Below are 22,752 nucleotides of genomic sequence, written 5' to 3'. Positions count from 1 at the left end.
GCGGCGGCAGCAGCAGCCCCGGCCGGAGCTGCGGAACACAAGCGCACACCCAGCGCCCGCCTCCCGCTGCCCGGGGCGGGCAGGCCGGGGCTGCCGGCGCCCCCCGCCCGCCGGTCGCCATGGCGACCCGCCTGCCCGCCTCCCGCGGGGCTGCTGCTCCCGCCGCAGGCTCCGGCTCCGCTCCGCTCCGCTCCGCGGTTCCGCCAACCCCAGCGCCGCCAAGGGGGTCCCGGCGCTCCCGCGGGCAGGGCAGGGCCAGGCCAGCCCCAGCCCCGCTGCGCCAGCGGCGCCTGCCCGGGGTGGGAGAAGAGGAGGGGGAGGAGGAGGAGGGACTCCGTAGCGGCAACAACTGACGTGTCCCCGCCATGGAGCTCGGCGTGATTCATCAGCGGCAGCGGGGCGGCAGCGGGGTGCCGCGCTCCGCTGCCGCGTAGGCACTGCCGCGGCGGGGACAGCCCCGGCACCGCTCTGCCGCCCGCGCCGCCCTCCTTCGCCTCTTCCTCGCCGCTTCTCCTCTTCCCCCGCGGCCAGACGAGGATCCCGGGGGAGGCAAGATGGAAGAAATCCTGCGAAAGCTGCAGAAGGAGGCGTCGGGGAGCAAGCACAGGGCCATCAAGGAGAGCTGCACCTGGGCTATCGGTAAGGGGCGCCGGGCCGCCCGCGAGGGAGCGGAACGGGGCAGGAGCCGCCGATGGATGGAGAGGTTTTGTAACGGAGGGGGCAGGGACGCCTCAACAAACTTGTTCCGCGGCGGGTGCTGAGCTTCCAGCGGCTGGGAAGGGAGCGGAGCACCCGAGCCATTTGAAATGCCCGGGAGCACCGCTCTGCTGGAAGGGGCCGTGGCACCTGCTGCCGGTCCCGGAGAGCATCCGCGTCCCACGCCTTCCCCGCCGCCTGGATCTGCTTCTTGGCACTTGAGAGGCAGATACGCGGGTATCAGTAGCTGTCAGTTTCCGTGTATGTTTTGGTGGTGCTGTCTTTTCCTTTAAAGGCCCCCTCCCTCCCTTAAATCATTTTTAAAAAACCCCCTGCAGTACAGTTTTTACGCCGGCTTATGTTAGGAGATCTATTTTAAAAGCTAGAAGTTTTGTTTTACTGATTACATGAGCTCTTTTATCCTTGCAATATAATGATCTTCATATAACGACTTAATCTTTCAAGGGGGTACAAGCTTAGGTACATTTCAGTATCCAGCCATTTTCAGAGATTGTTTGTGGCTTGAAATGTTTTTTGACACTAACAACCTGGAACACTGATCATCAAGACCTGTAATTTAAATCAACATAACTGGGATACTTTAAATTGCTTTAAAATTTTATTTTCATTCATATATAGCTACAACATTCTGTGGTAGATCAGACCTGTTGCTGTCTCATTAGTCGCCTTTCATCTTGATGTTGCATGTGTTGCTTCATTAATTGGTATTAGTCTTGCACAGCAGCCATGCAAGTATCCTCTATACTGTTCCAGTTTTAGTGGATGTACTGCTGAAGTGACGAGAAGTGAAAGGGAAAAAAGATGGTACTCGATGCCTTCTCATTGGGTATGCAATGTCCTGACAGATTTATGCAAAGCTTTGGCAACTCAGAGCAGCAGTGGTTGTTGTTCTGTCGGGTGCAAGCTTTAGGATCATTGGCTTGGAGACTGTAGCCAGATGTATTAACTGTGGTTGAACTCAGAAGTTTCTTCTTAAAGCCCTGTTGTTTCCTTTGATTATACAGAAACCTTGGATTCTCCTGAAGCTGCTATCAAGATACCTCCATATCAGCTGAGGTAAGAACATTGAACTAGAGTTCTGTAAACCTTGTGAGTATTTGTAAAATTGAAACAAAATTTTTGAATTAAATGTGAGGTAGACAGAGGAGAGGGCTGCATCTGTGTGATTTTTAGAGTTTGTAGAGATACATAGCTAGACTGGTAGTAGTAGATAATTTTTCTGATGAGCCCTTGGCCTTTCGCCCTGAATGAAAGGTAAGGAAATGTGTTAAAATGGGCATCAGTATGTGTAGTGGTGACATTGGTTAGAAAGGAGGGCTCTCTTATGGTCTAAAGAGTTTCCCTGTTAAATTCCATCTTTCTGTGTAAGCAATGATGCTTCTCAGTTCTTCTAAGTGTGCTTGTTTTCTTTTAAATCTAAATCAGGATTTGTTATAAATATTGAAATAAAATAAATATTCTAGAAACTAAAAAGTTATATCATCATATAGCTAGGACACTGACTAGGAACTAAAATTCTACGCCTGCTTCCTCCTTTAGCCTGCTGGATTATCTTGAGGGAGCCTTCTTCCCACCTCCGCTTGTACACATATAAAATGGGAGAGGTGGCATGACCCTCATTTGTCTAGCTATTTAAAATCTCATTTTGGAAGTTATCATTGTTACGGAGTAGGTAAATAGGTAAAATTATTCACTGTCCTTTGTGACAGAACCATTAGGAATCATCAAAAGAAACTAGCAAGTGCACTGTTTAAAACATAAGCACGTTCTTTTGCACAGATTAACTATTAAGATCTGAAATGCTTAGGCTTGCCTTATTAGAGAATGTAATGGATGCTGAATGATTGCATGCATGCAAAAACCACCTCAACAAATCCATGGAAGAAATCGATTGAAATCTATCAGATGCACAGGGACCATTCTTATTCAGAAGTACTTTAATCAGAGGTGATCGAGTTCATAAAGGAGTATGTAGGAATGTTGCTGTATGTTTGGCCTGTCCTGTGGTCCTCTTAGATATCCACTGTGAGCTGCTGACAGAGGAGACATTTTTTTGCTACAATATTACTCTCCTGGGAGTGTTTTTATCACCTCATTATTCCCTGCTGCTCCCTATATGCTTTGCAAGAAAAGTTAGGGATAGAAAAACTAGTTATTCCACAGCAGTCTCCAAAAAGGGAAAGAATAGTTCTTTTGCCACTCCATAATCCTGTCAGCTGCAGTCCACAAGAGGCCTCAAATCAAATGGGGGATGGATGTAGCATAGGTCTGACATGACCAGTGCCAGACATGATGCATTTCCAGCACAGGATGGGAACAGCTGGATGACTAATTCTCAATAGGTCCATTAGAATTATGTTTACTTGACACTGTAGCTGGAGAAAACTTGGCTCTTCACCTTCCCATTTATCATCCTCTATCTTTAATATGGTGTGTGGTCTCTGCCTTTAAGTGCTATTGTCATTTCCTATGAATTAGTTAGCTAGCTGTTACCACATTTATTCCTTTTTCACTTGCCTACTAACTCTTTACAGACAGGCATTTTTCTCTTCTTCCTCCAGTGTTCTTTATCATCTGTTTGTTTAGTTGGGGTGTTTTTTCCCCTGTAAATCCCAATCTTTTTAAAATAAAGCTAATACCTTTTCAGGTGTTGCTATGATTAAATAAGCTCTTCATGTTAGACTTGTCAGTAGCAATGCACTCATTATTATTGGATGTTTTAGAAAATGGAAGGTACACAAGAGGATTTGGACAAAAGCTTTTGTTGTGGGTCCTTGGTAAGGCTCAGCCGCACAGCCTTAAGTAGTGTGGGAGATGTTGCTAAACTTACTCTTCACTCTCTGATAACAAGCTGCTGCCAGGCTCCAGATCAGCACACTGGGCCACATCTTGGGCTGGAGTTTACCTGCATGATGTGCAAGTTAGATAAAAGTTCTTTGCTTGCTATTTGTTAAAAAGCAGCACCGTGATGGCTCAGTTCCTAGCACTGGAAAACAATAACCTTGAAAGTAGAACAATGGCTGTGACCAGAAACACAGCCAAGATACAGGATGAAAATGTCCTGGCCGTGCCTCTTTTCTGGTTTCGTCTCATATCAGGTGTATGTTGCATCAGCTGCTGTAACACAGATCAGCCCCTGGCTGCTCATCCAGTTGGAACTTAATCTACACTTCACATTTAGGTTCTTTTCTTTCTAGAACTGAAGAACAAAGGCTGCTCACAAGAATGAGAATTTGTAAACTGTATACTCAATTCTTTTTTACTTATAAAATAGAAAGCCATTTTCTGCTTCTGACACCCCAGTTCTAGATAAATAGAGGTTCTTTGTAAAGTTGCCTTTTGTAACACTGTGGTCCTAGTGTGAGAATGGGGAGGACAAGGTATGTCTCTTTTCCTCAGACTATGACAATTTGAGTTCAAGGGGTTTTTGACGTGTTATATCAACTACATACTTATCTCCACTGTAGTATTGGGGTAGGTGATTTCTGTGTTCTCTCTTGTTCCTGACCCATCCATAGTTTCATCTTGTGTTGGACTTGTGTTACTGAACATGAGGCAGACCACATTACAGTTCCCTGATATCTGTGCAATTAACTGGGGGGCTTCAGCTGTAGCATTTGTATAGGAGCTGTTTCCAGCAGTTGTCTGGTAGCAGTTTAGATAGCACATGCCTGCTATGTTTGGGAGCACCTTTTCCCCAAGGGAGTTCCAGTGACTGACCATTCAGGCTGGAATGTAATTCTTTAATTAGTTTGATAGAGATCATTTGGGTATATCTTCAGGGAGCTAGATGAAACTATTTTGCTGTTCAACTTCCTTTGACATTAATTGGACTTAAGAATCCAAATCCCCGTTAATGACCTTGCATATTGATTCTAGTGAGGGGCATTATTTTAATATCTCACTTCCTAAAGAAATACAAATCTCCAAGAAGTACAGAGTTTCCCACTGAGTCTTGTCAGCTCTGTGTTGAGATAGGAATATGTGTGTGATAATTCAGTGCTTTTAACTTATGATCAGAGTAATGGGCAAAGGTGTGAGATAGTAACAAAGATTAAAGTGGATCAAGATGGAAGTGGCCTTAAGTCAGTTCAAGGCTTTGGTGTATATTTTCCATGAATTCTTGAGAAGGGAGAGTCACATAACTCAGTAACTGGCCTCTTGTTATCTGTCTAGTACAATGATATTTGTCTCTGAACATGAGTTGTGAAGGTTGGATATGTACTAAGTGCTTGACGAAGCTGGGTGGCTGACTTATAAATAATTAATTAGATAAGAGAAACTGGTGTGCTTGTGTTTTAATTGGTGAATTGATCATATGGAAAATAGCTTAAGAGACCTTAATATTGTCTGCCAGCAAACAGTTGCTTGCTACTCAGCTGGGCTATATTCACTTCAGTATTTTCAGGATGGCAAATTCTCCCCTAAGGCCAACGCTATACACTGAACAAGGCTCTCTTCTTGGCTTGCTGTGATTTTAGAGGCTGAAATATGAGCTATAAGAGGTAACTGAACAGACACAAGAAAATGAGCTTTGAAAAAGAATGTTTGATTGGAGCAGTTTAATACTCAAGAGGACTATCTACATATCAGAGAATAAAATAAGAGCCTAGACAGCAGTTGCCAGTCACATACTGCTTTGAAAAAACTTGGGATTGCCAGAGTTTCTTGGAATGCATTGTCATTAAGTCATGCCTTATAGGCTATGTAAAACTTAGTGACTTGCTATCAGCACAGACTTTGCTGGAAAGAAGAGGTTGGTTGGGACTTCTGAAGGGGCTATCTTTTTGGAAGAAATGTGAATTGGGTTTGCATGGCCAGGTTTTGGTAGCAGGGGTGCTACAAGGGTGGCTTCTGTGAGAAGCTGCTAGAAGCTTCTCCCGTGTCCAGCAGAGCCAATGCTAGCTGGCTTCAAGACAGAAATGACCCAAATCTGGGCCAGTCAGAAATGGTGGCAAACCATTTGTGGTAAAAAATTTAGGAAGAAGAAAAAAACCTGTTTGGCAGATGTAATTGCTTCCAGAGAAGAGTAGAGTGAGAATATGTGAGAGGGAAAAACTCTGCAGACACCAAGGCCAGTGGAGAAGGAGAAGGAAGAGGTGTTCCAGGTGCCTGAGCTGAGATTCCCCTTCAGCCCATGGCACAGCCCATGGAGAAGCAGCTGTTCCCCTGCAACCCATCGAGGTCCATGGTGGAGCAGAGATCCACCTGCAGCCTGTGGAGGAGACTCACACTGGAGCAGGTGGATGCCTGAGAGGAGGCTGTGAACCTGTGGGAGGCCCATGCTGGAGCAGGTTTGCTTCCTTGTGGAGGACTCACTTTGAAGCAGGCTATGACTCCTTTTCCTGAGCAGTGGCAGAAACAATGTGTGATGAACTGACCATAACCCACATTCCCTGCCTCCCTGTGTCGGTGGGCAGGAGGAGGGAGCAGTGGGAGGGAAGGTGTTTAGGTCTTATTTTATTTTTCATTATCCTGCTCTGGTTTTGGTAATAATAAATTGAATTAGTATCTGTAATTTTAGTCAGTTTTGCCTGTGGCGATAACTGGAGAGTGATCTCTCTCTGTCCATATCTCAAACCATGAACCCTTCATTATATCTTCTCTCCCCTGTCCAGTTATGGAGGGAAGTGACAGAGTGGCTTTGGTGGGAGCCTGGCATTCAGTCAGGGTCAACCCACTAAATTCCTTCTTATATTTTGCATTGGCCTTTTAAAAGTGATCAGTGTTTCTGGAGATTCCAGCTGGAAAGTCAGAAGTCAGTGAGGAGCAAGGTCCTGTGTAATAATCACTTCATGTCCAGTTCTGTCTCTTCCTCCTTGTGTCCCAGTATTAAGCATGTTGGTGCTGGCTTTTGAGGGCAGTTTGTGAACTTCTATAGTTGTGGACATTTGTGGAGGAGGACATTTGGGGATGAAAGTGGGCTTACTAATTTTGCTGTATGTGTGCTTAACAAATAATAAAAGCGTAATTGTGGTGTGATCATCACAAACAAACTGCTGTAGAGACTTTCAAGCCACTTAGTTTCGCAGGTAATTCATCCACTTACAGAATCTTGAGTCCTGGGATGCATTTTACCTTCTCTATTGTGAAGAAATGTTTGTGATTTCATCATTTTAGTCTTCTCCCATCTCTTAATTTTGCTCATGTTTTCAGTTAGTTTCTTTCTACTGGGATAGAATAGAAGAAAGCTAATACATACATAGCAGATCCCCTGAGCAGAAGTAAAGAGTGGGGAGGGAGGAATTGTTGTCTCTGAGGGGTTTTTCTGGGAGATAGTTTTAGCAACTCTCTCTATTTTTCTTTTTCTCTATTTTAAAAACAATTTGTTTCCTGCTCTTGCTAGCACAACCACCTGGCATTAGGTGCTCCTGTGCTTTCTTCCTGGTTGTGACAGCTGGATGTGACTCATGCTGCTCAACCATTACATGGTCACTATTCAGCAAGTGAATTATGAGTTCCTTGGCAGGCAGCTGGCCAAGAGGAGATTTGAGTGCCAGTATGGATTACTGACCTGCATCTCCCATGTTGGCATTTTACAGCCTGGATCCAGACTTTTGGGGGAACTTGTGTAGTCCATTTGCTGTTTTGGATGGTGTATATGTGCAGGTCTTAATTTAAAATTTCACATTCTTATTTCTAATGTTGAGGAGTAGATGAGGGAAGGAAATTAGTGTTTAGAAAGGCAGTGTGCCACTGCTACAGTATTTGGATCAATCTGCATGTTTAATCTGGGATATGTAAGTGGCCCTATTTCTTGTCTAATGGGCAGGTATTTTTATCTCAGCGAAACTTTGCATATGTTCTGGGACCCCAAAAGATGGTAGTGTTGGGGAAGAAAGGGATATGTAGGGTCAGCCTCAGGAGTCCCTTAAAACCTGATAGCTGGGGTTGTGACTCTTGAATGTATTGAGCCAAGTTTAGCACTATTATGAATAAAAGACCCATAGTTACTCTTACTTGTGAGTTTCAGTGAGGTTTTTTCTTTTGGTTTTAGTGGTGTTTTTTTTAAAGAGCAGTGTTTGTTCTTTCTTTCTGCTTTTCCTGATGTTCTTTGTATTAGTGAGCCAAAATAATCACCACAGCCTTGGGTCTTTGTTCTTTTTATAGACTCTTCTAAAAATTCATTCTACTTTTGTGACAAAAGCCGACAGTGAACTAGTCTTGGCTGGGCTGAAATTAATTTTCTTCATGGAAGCTGGTAGAATGGGAGTAGGGAGCAGCTGTATGGGGCTGAGGATGAAAGCAGCCAGGGCTTTAACTGTTTGTCTGACTTTTAACAACAAATAAAACTGAAATATTGACCTAAGGGTCTAAGGATGATAATGGGATAGCAGTGTGTGTGTTTGTTTTAAACATTTGGTTACTTTCAGTGCTCGCAGAAGAAAAGAAATTGAGAACATCGTGAAGCTTTTGATATTGTCTTGGAGAATGAAATATGGTTGGGGTGGGAAGAGCAGTGGCACTGAAAGTGAGAAGGCTGTTTTCCTGCTGAATGGTGCTTTACTCTGCTCTGGTCTTTGTGTGAAGCTTTGCAAGTCATGACTTTTCTTTGTTTTGAAAATGAAGGGCTGAGTGGGAATAATGAAAATCTTTTCTCTCATTTCCTTTATTTACCTACCATGAAGAGTAACAAAGCTGCAGGAAATTCACTGCCTTTCATTTCCTTGAATGTTTGCTTGCTTAAGAAACTGAATTTGCTAAAGTGCAGTGAGTATAAAATTATGTAATGCATTGCAAACATGGGGATATTTTTATATCCCTTAGGTCTATGGAGATTTAGCACTGAACTGCTGTGAAAGTTGAATGGCATTGCAGATTACAGCACTGATCTTCAAAGTGTAACTAGTAATGACCAGAAATATACCTCATTCCCCCATTTCTTCATCTGATTTCTGTAACTCACAGCTGCAGTGGAGAAAATAAGGTAATTTGTAGGATGTCTGTGTGATAGTACCTCTGTGTCTTTTTTTCCATTTCCTCAGCCCTACCTTCTCCCAGCATTGTAAAACTTCTCCTCATGAAAGTTTAACTCTCATAAAACACTTGATTTGTTATTTTGTACTTAAAATTTCAAACAAAAATGCTTTCACTAGACAAATCTTTAGCTTCTCTTCCAGCTTCCAGACCTACCAAGTATGGGAAAGGGAGGGTTCATGGAATAGTTTGATAAGCTTTCAAGATTGTAGGCTGAGCAAGTCCAGCTTGTCACCTCATCTTCATACTCTAATTCAAATCCTAATCAACAATTTCACCTAAAGGCTACAGATTGCTTTATGATTACAATTTGGTGAGGTTTACATGTGCCATCAAGTTCCTTAAGAGCAGAGCTTATAAGTGACTATGATACCTTGTGCACAAAGGGCAGATGTCTGTGGGGGTGGATGTTTTAGGGGGAACAATGATAACCTGTCAGAGAGAGATTGCACTAGAGCTTTGGAGACCAGAAGCATCTGATTATTATTTTGGTTTGTCCACCTTACTTTAGTACCATGTAGAATCTTTTGCTGTCTCTCTTCCTCTCCTCTCATGTAAAAGGTATGCCTTGTGCTTATGTTTTTTTTTTTTTTTTTTTTTTGTTGTTGTTCTGTTTTGTTTTCATTTTGACAACAAGTTCCTATCTAGGAACTTCATGTTCTATTAAAATCAAAATGTTATAAGCTAGTATAGCAAGGAGACAAATGACCTCAGAAGTGTTCTCCAGCTGAGTGACTGTGCTGAGCTACTTAATTATGATTGTATGAATTCTGTGGTCTTGGCTGCACTGGGTTGGCTGGAAGATTAAATTGCTCACGTTTGCCTTTCCCATGAGTAGAGCTATGCTGCTTCTGTAGTGGCAAATTCATTTATCTGAGAAAGGATGTAAATAAAAAAGATTATAAATACCATTATGTCACTTCTTTAATACCAAGCAGTTTTAAATTGCGATCTCATTCAAGATTCCAGGTTGAAAAAAGGATTGTTAATGTCCTAGCTAGGAAAATGTGAGAAATTACATTTAGGCATTATTCTGCAGTTTTTTTCCCTCTGTGTCACTAAACGTCCACTGATAAGCAGCTCATATCTCCCTGCAAAGGCAGTCTTATTTAACTGTTGGATGAAGACTTTGTGTCTGGGTTTGAAAAGAAAAAGCATTGAAGGGAAGAGGGAATACATGGAAAAAAAAGAGGAAGAAAAAATTAAATACTGAGTTGGATGGAACTCTGAAAGAGAGCTGATGTCAGCAGCTGAAGTTAGAAAATTGGATATGGAAAGAAAAAGAGTGTTAACCTTAAGTCAGAGAACAAGCCTTTCCATTGTAACTCGATACAAGCAAAGAGTTTTGTCTTCTATAGGAAGGAAAAGAATGAGATTTAAAAAAACATAAGATGCAAGTGGTGAGACAGAAAAATGAAAAGGCCTTCAGACAGAAATTGCAGTTTCTTTAGTTATTAGTAAAGATGGAAGCTCACCTGATATGTGCAAATATATGAGGCAAATCTCATGATGTGGGAAACATGCCCACAAGTGTGTCTGTGCTTGTGAGTACCTGGAGTAGGATCCTGTCCCTGTTGATGCAAGTCAGCATTTATATCCATATAGTTTGGCAACAGCCTCCCAACTGATTTTTTCCTGGACCTGTAGACTGCAACACTGAGTACTTGTTCATTCTTTCGTAGCACGGTGGCACCAAAGTTGTCTAATGGTGTCTGGTCATCTTGTAGTGGCACAGAGCCATAAAGATAATTTGTTAGTTTATTTTTTCTTGAAAAGGAGGGTTCTAACTGGAAGACTTCAGATTTCATCTTTTATCCTATTGCCCTACTATGTCTCTAAGTACTATTGACAGACTTGTACTGTCATAGAGGTACAAATTTTAGTGCTGGAGGGGTCTGTTGTAATCATCTGCTTTGACTTCCTGCATTGTGGAGGTGGGAGAACTTGCCCTATATTTACATACTGTGGATTCCAGGCCTCTCTCCAACCTGAGCTTGACTGTAATTCTCTTTGCAAGTGGGATGATCATATTTCTGCACTAATAATTTCTCTAGAATGTGAGCAGGGACTTAAATCTTCCTTCTTCTTGAAGAGCTCTTACTTGAAAAATGGTGCATTTATTCCATGTTCCTTGTCCAGGTTTTAAATGCTTCCATTTTGCCTAAACTTGTTGGTTGAATCGTTAATCTTTTACTAGTTCTCTGACTAGTACAGGAAAAAAGATTCACGTTTCTACTTTTATATGTACATGTGTTCATGTATACAACATTAGATTTTGTTTTATGTAAATTAAATAATTCCTTTTTGTGCAAGGACAGTGTTTGCTTCTGTTTGATTTACTTAAGGGTAGCAGCTGTGGGTACTTGCAGAATTCCAAGAATTCGTCTCTACCAATTATTTTCTCATCATGGGCCAACTCTTCTGCTTGAGAGAGTGATGCTAATAATATTACATTGTGCTGCTCTGTTCTTTTTAAGCAGCCAAGACAGAGAAAATATTTTCAATCATTGGTTACTCTGACTAAAAAAATGTCAGACTTTGGCCATGACTGTTATCCTGTCTAATAAACAGTGTATCAGAAAGTGGCAACAGTGGTGAATCAAATTATTATCTGTTCTTTGATGGGGCTGTGAATTATTCTATGGAATACAAACTGCATGCTGATAAGACCTTGAGCTTCTGAATTTTGCTTCTCCTATGTACTTTTCAGCAGGAAGATAATGCAGAGACCTCTCTTATTTTTAATCCTTAATTTTCAGAAATGGGATTAAAAATAAGACAATTATAACCATTTGTATGAAGGGAAAAATGCTTCATTTATGATGCACCTTTCCCTAAGTCAAGGAGGAGAAGGTGGACTGTGAGACTGTGTTTCAGGCACTAACAACAAGGAGTTTAAGATTAGGCAATTTCCTATCTTCATTACAGTTTTTTTCATGAGTGTGAATTAATGAGCCATTATTCTTTTCTCAGTAAAAGCTTTTTTTGTCATTACAGTGAGAATAGAAATATATTTATGATTTCTCTACTTACAATAGTAATCTGTCTTGCTCTGACCTTTCTGGCAGTCTGTTTTGACTGACCTGCCATAGCATCCCTTATTCCAGACCTGTAGGGAGAGAGGTAGGTTGATAGGTTGACTGGCCACGGCAATTTTGAACAACTGGAAAGGTCATTGTAACCTAGTGTGCTGAATATAAAGACTGTGTGTGTTCTCATCACTCATTCTGCAGTTGGCCAAGTTGACAGTCATGGGGTGGGGTAGCTCCGGGGGACAATCTGTGCTCTGGGAGGTACTGGGCTCTGCATTATGCACTCAGTTCTGTCTCTGAGCTTTTTTGCTTCCTCTGGCAGGTAGCTTCCTCTCTTCCAAGTCAAAGGTGTTCCCTTCCTTTCACTCCCTCTATGTTGTACTTTATGTGTTTCAATCAGGGTTAAGTTGGTATTTGTGCCTCAAAGCGTATGTGTATGTATGTCCACTCCAGCATGCAACAGTATGGACACTTAAGAGTTACAGTGTGAAACTGCTTTCTGTGTAAAGGGAGAATGTTCTTAAACATGTTTTGAAGTACACTGTTGTGCATCAGCTTATTCTGAGAACTTCACTTACGTAAAATGTCTTAACATGTGTAGTACTACAAAACCTGCATGAATTGTCACTGAACCGTACAGAACTGCAGACAGTGCAGTAAGCAATGAAATCCTGTGGTGGGGGACTGCTCCAAACAGAGTGGAATTATAAAAGGGCTGCAAGTTATGAGAGGAAACCTCATTCCTTTACTTCACTGCGCTCAAATCCGTTGCGGTAATTCCAATCTTCATTCCCTGATTCCCTGTTTTGCAGCCTTATTGAACTGAAATCTTAAGGTATTAGAAGGGACTTTGTGGATTTACATCATTCTCTCCTGTTCTGCCTGAGGATTATCTGTTGTGTCCTTCATGTTCTCATGCTGTCAGATGATGCATTTAAATGGCAGGTTGAACTGAAGTGTGAAAGGTGCTTAAGCTAATCAAACATTGTAACATATCTCTGCAGGTGTTTCATAGCTGTAGCATGGAAATGCTAAAGGCTTAATTGACTAAGTATGTAACAAGAACAGGAAATGACACAATGGCAATTCATTGTCTCCAAGAATATAGTGGGAACACTGTCTGCAGCAACCTTAATTAGATTTTCAGTTAAACATTTTTAGCAAGGATGGGAAGTTCAGCTAATTGAATCTGTTCTAATTTCCATCCTCCTGTTTGTCTTTTTTTGCTCCACTTTTTGGGACATGTATCAAAGCTCTCATTGTTCTCTGCTCATTGCAGTATGTGATGACAGATGGCAGGCAACATGCTGATATGCAGGGGAGCTACACATAAGCCATAGGAGCTCCCACCTGTCTTCATTATCATGAAACTGAACTGGATCCACTCCAGTGGTTTATGACTTTCTTCATTTTCCCCTCTCCTCCGAGTCTTCATCCACTTTAATGTGAGAATAAATTCATTCTGTATTAATAATGCCCAAAATGTTTATATGCTGTTGCATAAATCTGTAGGAAGTCTAAAAAGAATGTGGTGTTCTGCCCTGAAGAGATGCAGGTCCAAATAACTATCAGTTTCTAACATCCTTCAGTTAGTACTATACACTGTAGTAATCTTTTTTCCTTCTTTTTTTCCTGTCTGTGTCTGGCTGATGGAGTACCAGTAAATGAACAGGTTCCTTGTTTTGGCATCTGTTGGGCTGCTGATTCCAAATGTGAGTTTGCCTCACTTTAACAGAGGGAGTATAACAAAGTCACAATGTAAAAGCACTTAAAGGTGCTTTGTGGATGAGAGATATGTGAAGTATGTGAAGAAATATGCCAGCTTTCTTTAGAGGGTAGAAGTGCTTCACAGAATTGTGAAATTCTCTTTGGCTGCTGTATGCAATCATGATCTTTCTGAAACTGATACAGCCCCTCTGGAATGTTGCTTGAATACCAATTTTAGTTGCATTTTCCCCTCTCACTTTTTTAAACATTTTCCGTAGGGAGAAGTGTCTCCTTCCTCTTCAACTGGCTCTGGAATCGAAGAGCATGAAGCTGGCCCAACAGGCTCTAGCAGGGATGCAGGTATGGCTTTAGAGTGGGAGTGTGTTGGCAGGTACTGGGTGTCAAGAAAATCTAGGTTTTTCTTTTGAAAAATACTACAGAAAAAGCATCTGTCCTTGAGTGAACTTAACAATATTGGCCATGTTTCTGTTCAGAAGTTAGGATGCAAGTTAAAGCTGGTGTTTTTGTAGAAACTAAAAATGTTTTGCAGATAGGTGGGAGGTCCAGGATTTCAACATTGAAATGTAGATGTATTCTTCCTTGTGGGCCTGGTACTACTCCTAGAAAAGTTTGCAACTGCTGAGTGTCCTAGAAATAAGGCTGAAACTTGCTGTTTTCTTTGATTAGAAAAGAGGACAGCAGTGCTTGGAAGATGGATAGGTTAGTATAGGACCTGGGGGCTGTGTTTTTTATGTGTGGGCACTTTTCTGGGTTTTTTGTACACGGAAAACAGTAGAAACAGCATCTGATTTGGAAGTCTGTGAAATTGCAAGAGAAAACAACAATGCAGCACAAGCAACAGAAAATACTCTCTTGGGTTCGACAGTATAAAAACTAAAGTAGTTTACTGTTCTTTTAATTGGACAAATGAGTACAAGTCGCTAAATACTTATCACTAGGGGGATGCTAGTTGTGGAAAAGGCTGGCACACTTCTGGGGCATAAAATCCATTTTCCAAAAATATTTTTTTCCCTTGGAGGGCCAGAATGAAGTTGTTCTGGGAATATAAATATGTAAGTGGATGGTTCAAATTTACTTAATCCAGCATATGAGGTGTCAGACACTTGGTTAGGGAGGTCCCCATATTGGGGCACAGTGTAGAAGGGAAGGGCTGCTAAGATAACAAAGGGACTGGAGTATCTCTATTAGGAGGAAGAGAACTGGAACTGTTTAGACTGGAAAAGAGGTGCCTCAAGGGCTGGAGACACCATAACCTCTCTGGACAACCTGTGCTTGATTACCCTTACAGTTAATTTTTTTCTTGGGGCTCAGAGGAAACCTTCTGTGTTTCAGTGGTGCCCAGAGCTTCTTGTCCTGTCAGTGGGCACCACTGAAAGTTCCTGTCTGTTCTCTTTGCAAACACTCTTCAGATATATATGGTGGTGAGATCCTCCCTGAGCCTTCATTTTTCCAGTCTAAACAGGCTAAAGGCTCTCAGCCTTTCCTCATAAGAGAGATGCTTCTGTCCCTTTTTCATCTTAGCAGACCTTCCTTGAACTCTCTCTCCATATCTCCCATCCTGAACTAAACATTCTTCTTTTTATAAAAAATCCCACTATTCTTTCTCATTGCAGATTGAGTTAAATCTCATCAGGCTGTACAGTGCTAAAGCACTTGATATTCTGGCATGTGGGAAATGCTCTAAAACATTGTGAGTTAAACTGTGGCTGGCAGTTCAGCTTTGCCCATTCACTCCTTCCCTCTCAGAGGTATGGGAGAGAGAATCAAAAGGGTTAAAGTGAGGAAAATTGTGGGCTAAGATGAAGTTTAATAGCGAAAGTAAAGCTGCATATGCAAATAAAAGAATATGTGTAATTCATTCACCACTTGCCATGGATCAGCAAGTGTTCAGCTATCTCTAGGAAAGCAAGGCTCTATCATGTGTAACAGTTATATTGGAAGACAAATGCTTTAACTCTGAATGTCTGAGTCCCCTCCACTTCCAACCTTCTTTGCCCAGCTGTTGTTGCTGAGCATAGTGTCATATGGTTTGGGATATCCTGCTGGTCACGTTGGGATCTGCTGTCCCAGCTGTGTCCACTGCCGAACTTTTCTGCACTCCAAGCCTGCTTGCAGGAGAACCAGTCTGAGAAACAGGCAGCCTTGGTGCTGCCTAAGCTCTGATCAGCAATAGCAAAATATGTGGGTGTGTTATTAGTGCTGTTTTGATCACATATCCAAAACACAGCACTCTTCGAGATCCTATGAAGAAAATTAACACTGTCCCAGCCAAAACCAGCACAAGCATAGAAAATAAGAAGTAAGAGTGAACCAATGAATGTGCTGCAAGATTGAAGCCGAGGATAAGCATCAGTAAAAAAGTGATGCAGAATGTAGAGAGGGAAGTGGGCTGCTCAAAGTCTCCGCTGGGACAGAGCATGGCTTTGCTCCTGGCATCTAAGACGAGCTAGTTTTACTCTGTCGTGGGATCTTCTGAGAAGATAGGAGCTGGGAAAAGACTTGTGTGGATACGTCTCTTGCAGGATGCCTGCCACTAATAAGAGACACCCATGAAGATGGTTGTAGACTTTATGGAAGAGGCTTTTCTAGTAGGACTCCAAGGAAATAGTGCCATTCATGATGTCAGGAGATAGTTTCTGAGATACTGGGCAAAGTAAATCTGATCAGTGTAAAATGTTCAGTCAGTCTGTACTGAATTCAGTTCAACCAACCCAATGTCAGGACAAGGAATTTTAGTATCACCTCAGCTTGGGTTGCTTTCTGTGTGTGCTTGTGTTAGTCACTTATTAACTGCACTCTTCGTCTGAGGACTTGATTGTATCCATTATTGGTCAACTTCTGTATGACGCAAAACATCTTGCCAGGGAGAAGAGCTTGTGCTTTGTACCTTATTGGAGTAATTGGGACAGTAGGTGACTGTCTTCTGTTGGGCAGGAGATCTGATAGCACTAGTTTAATGCCAGAATACTTGCCTGAGTGATTTTTGTTTGGTTGGTTGGTTTTTGTTTGTTTTTAATTTGTTGTTGTTGTTTTGATGGTCTGGGGGGCTGCAAAGATTCCAGTCTCTCCCAGCTTCTAAAATACTGAGAGGTTTTGCTGAGGACATTATTTGACGTGATTTATCAGTTATGTCTGATGTCTGCTTTCTTCTAGACCCTGGGCAAAGTGTCTAGATGGGCAAAGTTGATACTGGAATGGCAGCTGATATGACACAGATCTCCCAGTTTTGCTGTTTCTCTTATATTTTATATTCTTGTATTAAAACTTTACACAGAAAGCCTAACCACCCTAAGCACTGATAGGTTTAGGTGCAGTACTTTGCAAAGGCAGTTTTAGCCTCAACATGTACATTGCCATTTTCTCTCTGCAGAAGCTGCTGTCTGATGAGAGATTTGTATCCGTGGAAACAGACTCAGATGAGAAACAGTTGCTTAATCAGATGCTGAATGCTGTCAAAGTGACTCCTTCTCTCAATGAAGACCTGCAAGTTGAAGTGATGAAGGTTAGTGTTTCACACCCATCAGTGCTTGCAACAGAGGCTGCATGACTGAATGCTGCAGTTACCAAATAAGTTAGCTGTTGCCTTGAAAAATCTTCATTTTAGGATGGTATTTAATTCCCTTTTCCTGCTGGCAGATGTCAGTTGTTTTCAATTCTACTTGGTGTTTCCTTGGACTAAATAGGAGATGGTTTACATTAAGCTTCAGAATACTGGTGGTTCCAGTTTTAGAAAACTTGACCAGGGCAGTCAATTTCTTCCATGGCAGGACACAGCTAAATGACTTGTAGTTCTGGAAGTTTGTTACTGAGCTTAAGTGATCATGAGGTGGGCTGTGCACACTTGCATCATGTGTGCATAGATGTTGTGTAATTTGTTAGCTGTATTTTCTCTTTGTAAAATGCTGGAGTATGGTTTGTTTAGGCATCAAAATGTCCCTGGACCAGGGCATAAGGGAAATTACTGTTTTGTATACTCTGTCAGAACTTGCATTTCTAGGAATACTCTAGTGTTCTCCTGTGTGCGTGCTAGGAAGCTCAGCTGCCAGGAGGTACCGTTTTGGCAGGGAGGCAATACCAAAATTCCTTGCCCTGTGATCTTGTTGGTTGTATGACTTAGAAGTCACTTTTCTATATCAGTATTGGCAGCACCTGTATTATTTGTACAAAGCAAGATGGTGGTGGACAGTTTTCACATGTTTGGGTGTAAACTTTGTGCTGCAGGTGTAAACTTTGTTGTGCTATAGATACAGCTCATTGTGATATAGATCATTGGCTGAAACCATTTTGGAACAAACCTGGTGGTCTTTTTTGCATGTTCATTTTACCTAGTACTGATTGATATATTCGGATCTATTCCTTGACCCTCCTTTATTTCTGAGTGCACAGATCAGTTATTTTGTTTCTTCCATATGACATCTTGGGTTGAATGAATATGTTATCCACTCTGAAAGTGCTCTGTAGGAGCTGCACTCTTTATCGCTGGAGGTGGAGTATGCACAGAGTCAGAACATGCAGAGGGGTGAACCTAGCAACAAAAGAAGGGAGTAGTATTTGTGTGGAATGTTACCCGTTTTATGGCAGGCTTCTGTCCCAGGCTTAGCTCTGATCTGCATTCCTAACCCAGCACACCTCCTTCCTGCCTCTTTTGTCTCTACAGAGGGAAAGGGGAAGTGTTAAGTACTTGCATACTGAACCAACAGGTCCCTCTTGGAATGCAGTAATTTTTTGCAAGTTGCTTTTTTTTTACATTATTGAGTGTTACAGATTCAGAATCTGCATGCACAGTTTCTTTGAAAGCCTTCATGTACATCTGCGAGGCAAAGCCCCCACACTAAGAAGAATGTGAACTTTGTATTTTGCTACAGTTCTGAGTAAATATCTTCTGAAGTTTTCTTGACATGTGAGAAGCAAAAATAATTTCAAAACATCAAACCACAGAAAACCCAAACCAAAACCTTGTATTTTTGTATGCTCTAAAAAAAAAAAAATTAGAATAACATGTTCAGTTCCAGTTTAAGTGCAAAAGAGAGAATAAAATGTCTTACTTTCACAGAGTGAAATTTTGATGTGCAAATCCCTTTCTGAGCTAAATGTATGTATGGTAAAAATCAAGCTCCAACTTCAACTTTGTATTCTGAGAACAAAGCAAAACTCTATTTTGATTTGAATATTTCTCGAGACCAGAGGGCCAAAACATATTGTAATCAGGAGGGTTAAAACTCAGATACATTAGATCTGAATCTTGCCTGACAGCCAAATCAAGCAGACATCTCTTCAGACTTTAACCTGAAGGTTAGAGATGCCATTGCAACTCTTGAAAATGTTGTTAGCTAACCCAGGCCTGATGAGTGGCTAAAGTCTTTGTGGGGGGAAGGAGGGAGATTTCTAGCAGCTGGTCTCAGCAATGTGTCCTCAAGACAGCTTATGATTGTACATTAGACTGTGTTATTCCATCTGGACGAGATAAAATACATTTTTATCTGGTGCAGATAGGTATTAGACAGGTTTTTGTGAAACTGTGTCAGGTGTGGTGCCAGCCTGATTCTTTGTGACTCTCGCTGCACAGTTGCACCAGTCTCAAAGGTATTAAGAATGCAGCCATTAAAGATTACACAAAAGCTTTTAGTAATGCAAAATCAGTGTAAAAGTAGGTATGCAGGAGTAAAAAATTCACTGTAAGTTGCTAGTGAGTAAGCTCCTAAATCACTTAAATTTGTTTGGGTTTTTTTAAAAAAAATCCTATCCAAAATATCTCCTGCTGTTACCAATAAGAGTATACTAGAATTTCATACTTCACATACTATAAAAAAAAAAAAAGTCTTGGATATTTATGTTAATGGTTTGTTGTGACCCACCTGTATTATAGATGGAAGTGTGAAGGGATCTGATTAGCTGAGGAGAGCATTCTGTAAAGATGCCTTTTGCATTCAGATGACTGCATGTTGGAATTGGCAGTGAAAGGAAGAACATAGGAAGGAGGTGCAAGGGCAGTTAGTTGCCTTGTTCCACACACTTTGGGAGCATGTCAAGCATTGTGAAGGGCCTTAGACAGGAATGGTATGAGTTGTTGTAAATTAATGGAGAGGAGTGCTAGCTGGATCTTTTCTGGAAAAAAGCAAACAGCTGGGGCCTCTGTTATAAAAATGGAAGGGCATTGACTAATTTATGGCTAGGTACCAAATCCTCCTGATTTTTAAGGGTAAGCATCATGGAATGCTCATGGATTGCCAGATTGGAGGATCACAAAACCAGCACTCTGATAGCATTCAGACTTAAAGGGCTGGGGACTGTGCAGGAGTCCATCCTGGGCAGCCAGGGAAGATTTAAACCGCCCAAATCCAGCTGTCAAGATGAACTCAAAGCTTTCCCCTCTCACATTATCTTTCTCTTATGTGCTAGGTGAGGTACCTCTTACCTTGGCATTAATTTGTCTTGACTCTCTGCTTCTTCTGAATACCAGTTGGGGATTGTCCCTTTTCTCTTTAGAAAGGTTTTTCATGTAGAGTCATTATATGGGGAATTCCTCCCTTCAATTTCCAGAACAGAAGTGCTCGTTCTGATATTCTGAAGTCCTTGTTTATTTTTCTTGCAGGACACCCTTATTAATTGCTAAGCACTGGTTAATTCTTATAGCAACAGCACTTTTATACCCAAAAAGGGCAGTGGTCTTTTCAGTGAGGAAGGGGGAAAGGCTGTGGTTTCTCTTTGACATGAATGGGCATGAATAACAAACACAGGTGTACTAATGGGGTTTGATTTCCCACATATCAAAGCAAGCTGTCTGGGTGTATAAATTTTGCATTTAGACTTGTATGTTGTTTAACTGCTAAGCCAAATACTTCTTTAGAATATCTCAATTACTACCCACTCTGTATATTCTCTGTATCTCTGATGTATTTTATGGTAGAGATTTATTAGTATTTTCACATCAGGGACTAAAGTGAGGTTATTTATGCGCTTTAATTTATATTAAAAGATACTGAGAAACCAGATAATTCAGAAAGTGTGACTAGAGGGAATAGTGTATCTGACGCAAGGCCACTTTAGTATTCATCTTTGCTGTTGACATCTTTGTTGTTGACATCTTTGTTGTTGACATCTTTGTTGCTGTAAGACTGAAGAGCCTTCTAATACGTGTTACCAGTTTGTGTTTTACTGTGCTCAACTGTCTGTATCAGTGGAAAGGAAAAATCACACAATCATACAGTACCTTGCTGATTATTTTGTTGTACATCAATAACTTCAGTTTCAAATGGAATAATTAAATATTTATACTTTTATATTTTCTTTTGAATATTCATGTAGGAAGGAAGAGATATTGATGGCTAATCAAATGGAATGGTTTATCGGTGAGATACCAAAGTGACTCACTGCTCTACTTCTACAGCTGCAGATGCATGGAAAAAATCAGGGGGACAGTAATTTAGCACTTTTCTTGGATGAACATGGTCATGCAGTGGGGCTAGCTCAGAAGTGGGAAGAACTTTGTTGTGTGATGTTGTGCCATGTTATAATTGAGTGAGATGCAAGGGTTTATCTCACACTGAGGGATGGAGACATTTTGTTGAGCTGTAGATAGTCTGTAGCAGAAAGGATACATGTTCTGGACTGAAGATTAATACTCACTTTTGAGTTCAGTTGTGGGGTCAGGAGATCCTGATTTTTTTTTTTTCCCCCTGGCTTGATGCTTTTAAATTCTGGCTTCAGATGTCTTTAAAATGGCTGAGGTACTTCTACTTTGTGCAATTAGACCTTTGCTTGGAGGAATACATATAATATTGACAAAAGCACTGTCAAATACTGGCAGATCAGCAGTGGAAAAGGAAACTGGGAATCTAATCTAAAGCTGAACCTCTGGATTGCAGTCCCTTCAAACCTCAGCAATTCTGTGATTTTTACTTTCTCTGTGTTTTTGGTAGTTTTTCATTACTAGCCCTGACCCTAAAATGCTATCCATCCAGGAAGGTCTCCTGGAAGAACTAGAATTAGGCTTTGAATGTAACTGTGGTAACCAAGCAGTTGAAACCAAATATTGAGGAAATGGGAAGTATGGAATGCATCCTAAACAGCAGGAACACTTGGATTTCTTTTTCCATCTTTTTTTTCCTTCATTCTCATGCATGTTATTGTCACTTTCATTTATGAGTTGACCACCTTCTTAATAATGCAGTACTTCTGTCTGACTGTGATAATATTATTCTCAGATAACAACAAAACATATTTAATGAAGAATTGCAAATTACTATATGAGTCCTCACACAGAAACAAGTTCTGCAGACAAACCAGCTGCACTGTAATATAATGGGTACTGAAGTAAGAAAGTTGCTCTTAGGACAAAGATGTGATTGATCAGGTAAAATTTCTCTTCCTACTGCATCATTTTGTTTTCTTCAGTCACAGAAGTATTTTTGTCATAAAATTCAGCATATTTTAGTTCAGTCTGTGTCCGGATTTCCTGGGAAATTTAGAGCTTGCAGGACATAAATTTTCAAGCAAGAAAGAGAATAATGACCTCTTGTAAAAGAAACTCAGTTTTTGAAACTGATTTGAAGTTTTTCCAAATATTTGTTCTTTGTTTCACTGTTCTAATTAATGGTGATATGCTGGATATGTTAGGAATATATCCCGTGTTTCTGTCAGTGAAAATTCCAAGCTTTGTTTCTTATTACATCTGAGAAGACTTTGCACAGTTGACTTGCAGCTGCTTTACTTGTGGTGTTTTTTGAATAGACTTGAGGACTGCTTTGATACCAAAAATAATCTTCCAAAGTGGCTTCAGAGGAAAGCCTCTTCTAGTTCCCATTATTTACCTATTATCCATGGTGAACAGCAGTTTCATTTAGGAAATATTAGTTTATTCCCAGTGACTCCAACTTGCATTTGTTTGTGGATTAGGTGTTTTTCTTGCCGATGGGCAATTTTTAAATGATTTTTCTTCTGTAGGCTTTCAGTGAGGAGTCAGCCAGAAGTCTTTCTCACCTGTGAATGAGGTTTAATGAGCCCTTGCTAAATCTGCTGGGTCAAGGCAATCTTTTCTCTTTGTCTTTTCACTTATCCATTAATACAGCATTTGGGAGCTCTCCAGTAATAATAGTAGACAACTCTTTTTATGATTTCAGTTTTCATTTTTGGATATATTTGGAACTGAAATCTGACTTAGAGTTCTGTGGTCAAACTTAATTTATGTAAGGATAGACTGTCTTTAGGTTGGGTATTAGCAACTGTGCTTTCCAAGATTGCTACCTTAATGCTTTAAACATGCAAAGTGATTTTTTGAGTGTTAAGAGTCATCTTTTAG

At 41.0% G+C, this 22,752-nt stretch overlaps 1 protein-coding gene across 1 annotated transcript in view; it reads left to right on the top strand.

Annotated features, from left to right (window-relative positions):
* The first annotated feature begins 554 nt into the window (after positions 1-554).
* The window catches only part of ARFGEF3 (ARFGEF family member 3), a 79,868-nt gene continuing 57,670 nt past the window's right edge, over positions 555-22,752 (top strand). The window contains exons 1-4 of the mRNA XM_062488912.1: positions 555-639; positions 1,722-1,773; positions 13,712-13,793; positions 16,825-16,956. Coding sequence (XP_062344896.1) covers positions 555-639; positions 1,722-1,773; positions 13,712-13,793; positions 16,825-16,956 — 351 coding nt within the window. The remainder of the gene's footprint in view (positions 640-1,721; positions 1,774-13,711; positions 13,794-16,824; positions 16,957-22,752) is intronic.

The sequence above is a fragment of the Cinclus cinclus genome, chromosome 3 (genome assembly GCF_963662255.1).
Source record: "Cinclus cinclus chromosome 3, bCinCin1.1, whole genome shotgun sequence".
Taxonomy (NCBI): Eukaryota; Metazoa; Chordata; class Aves; order Passeriformes; family Cinclidae; genus Cinclus; species Cinclus cinclus.
The sequence above is the reverse complement of the archived record's forward strand: the minus strand, read 5'-3'. Positions and strand labels throughout refer to the sequence as shown.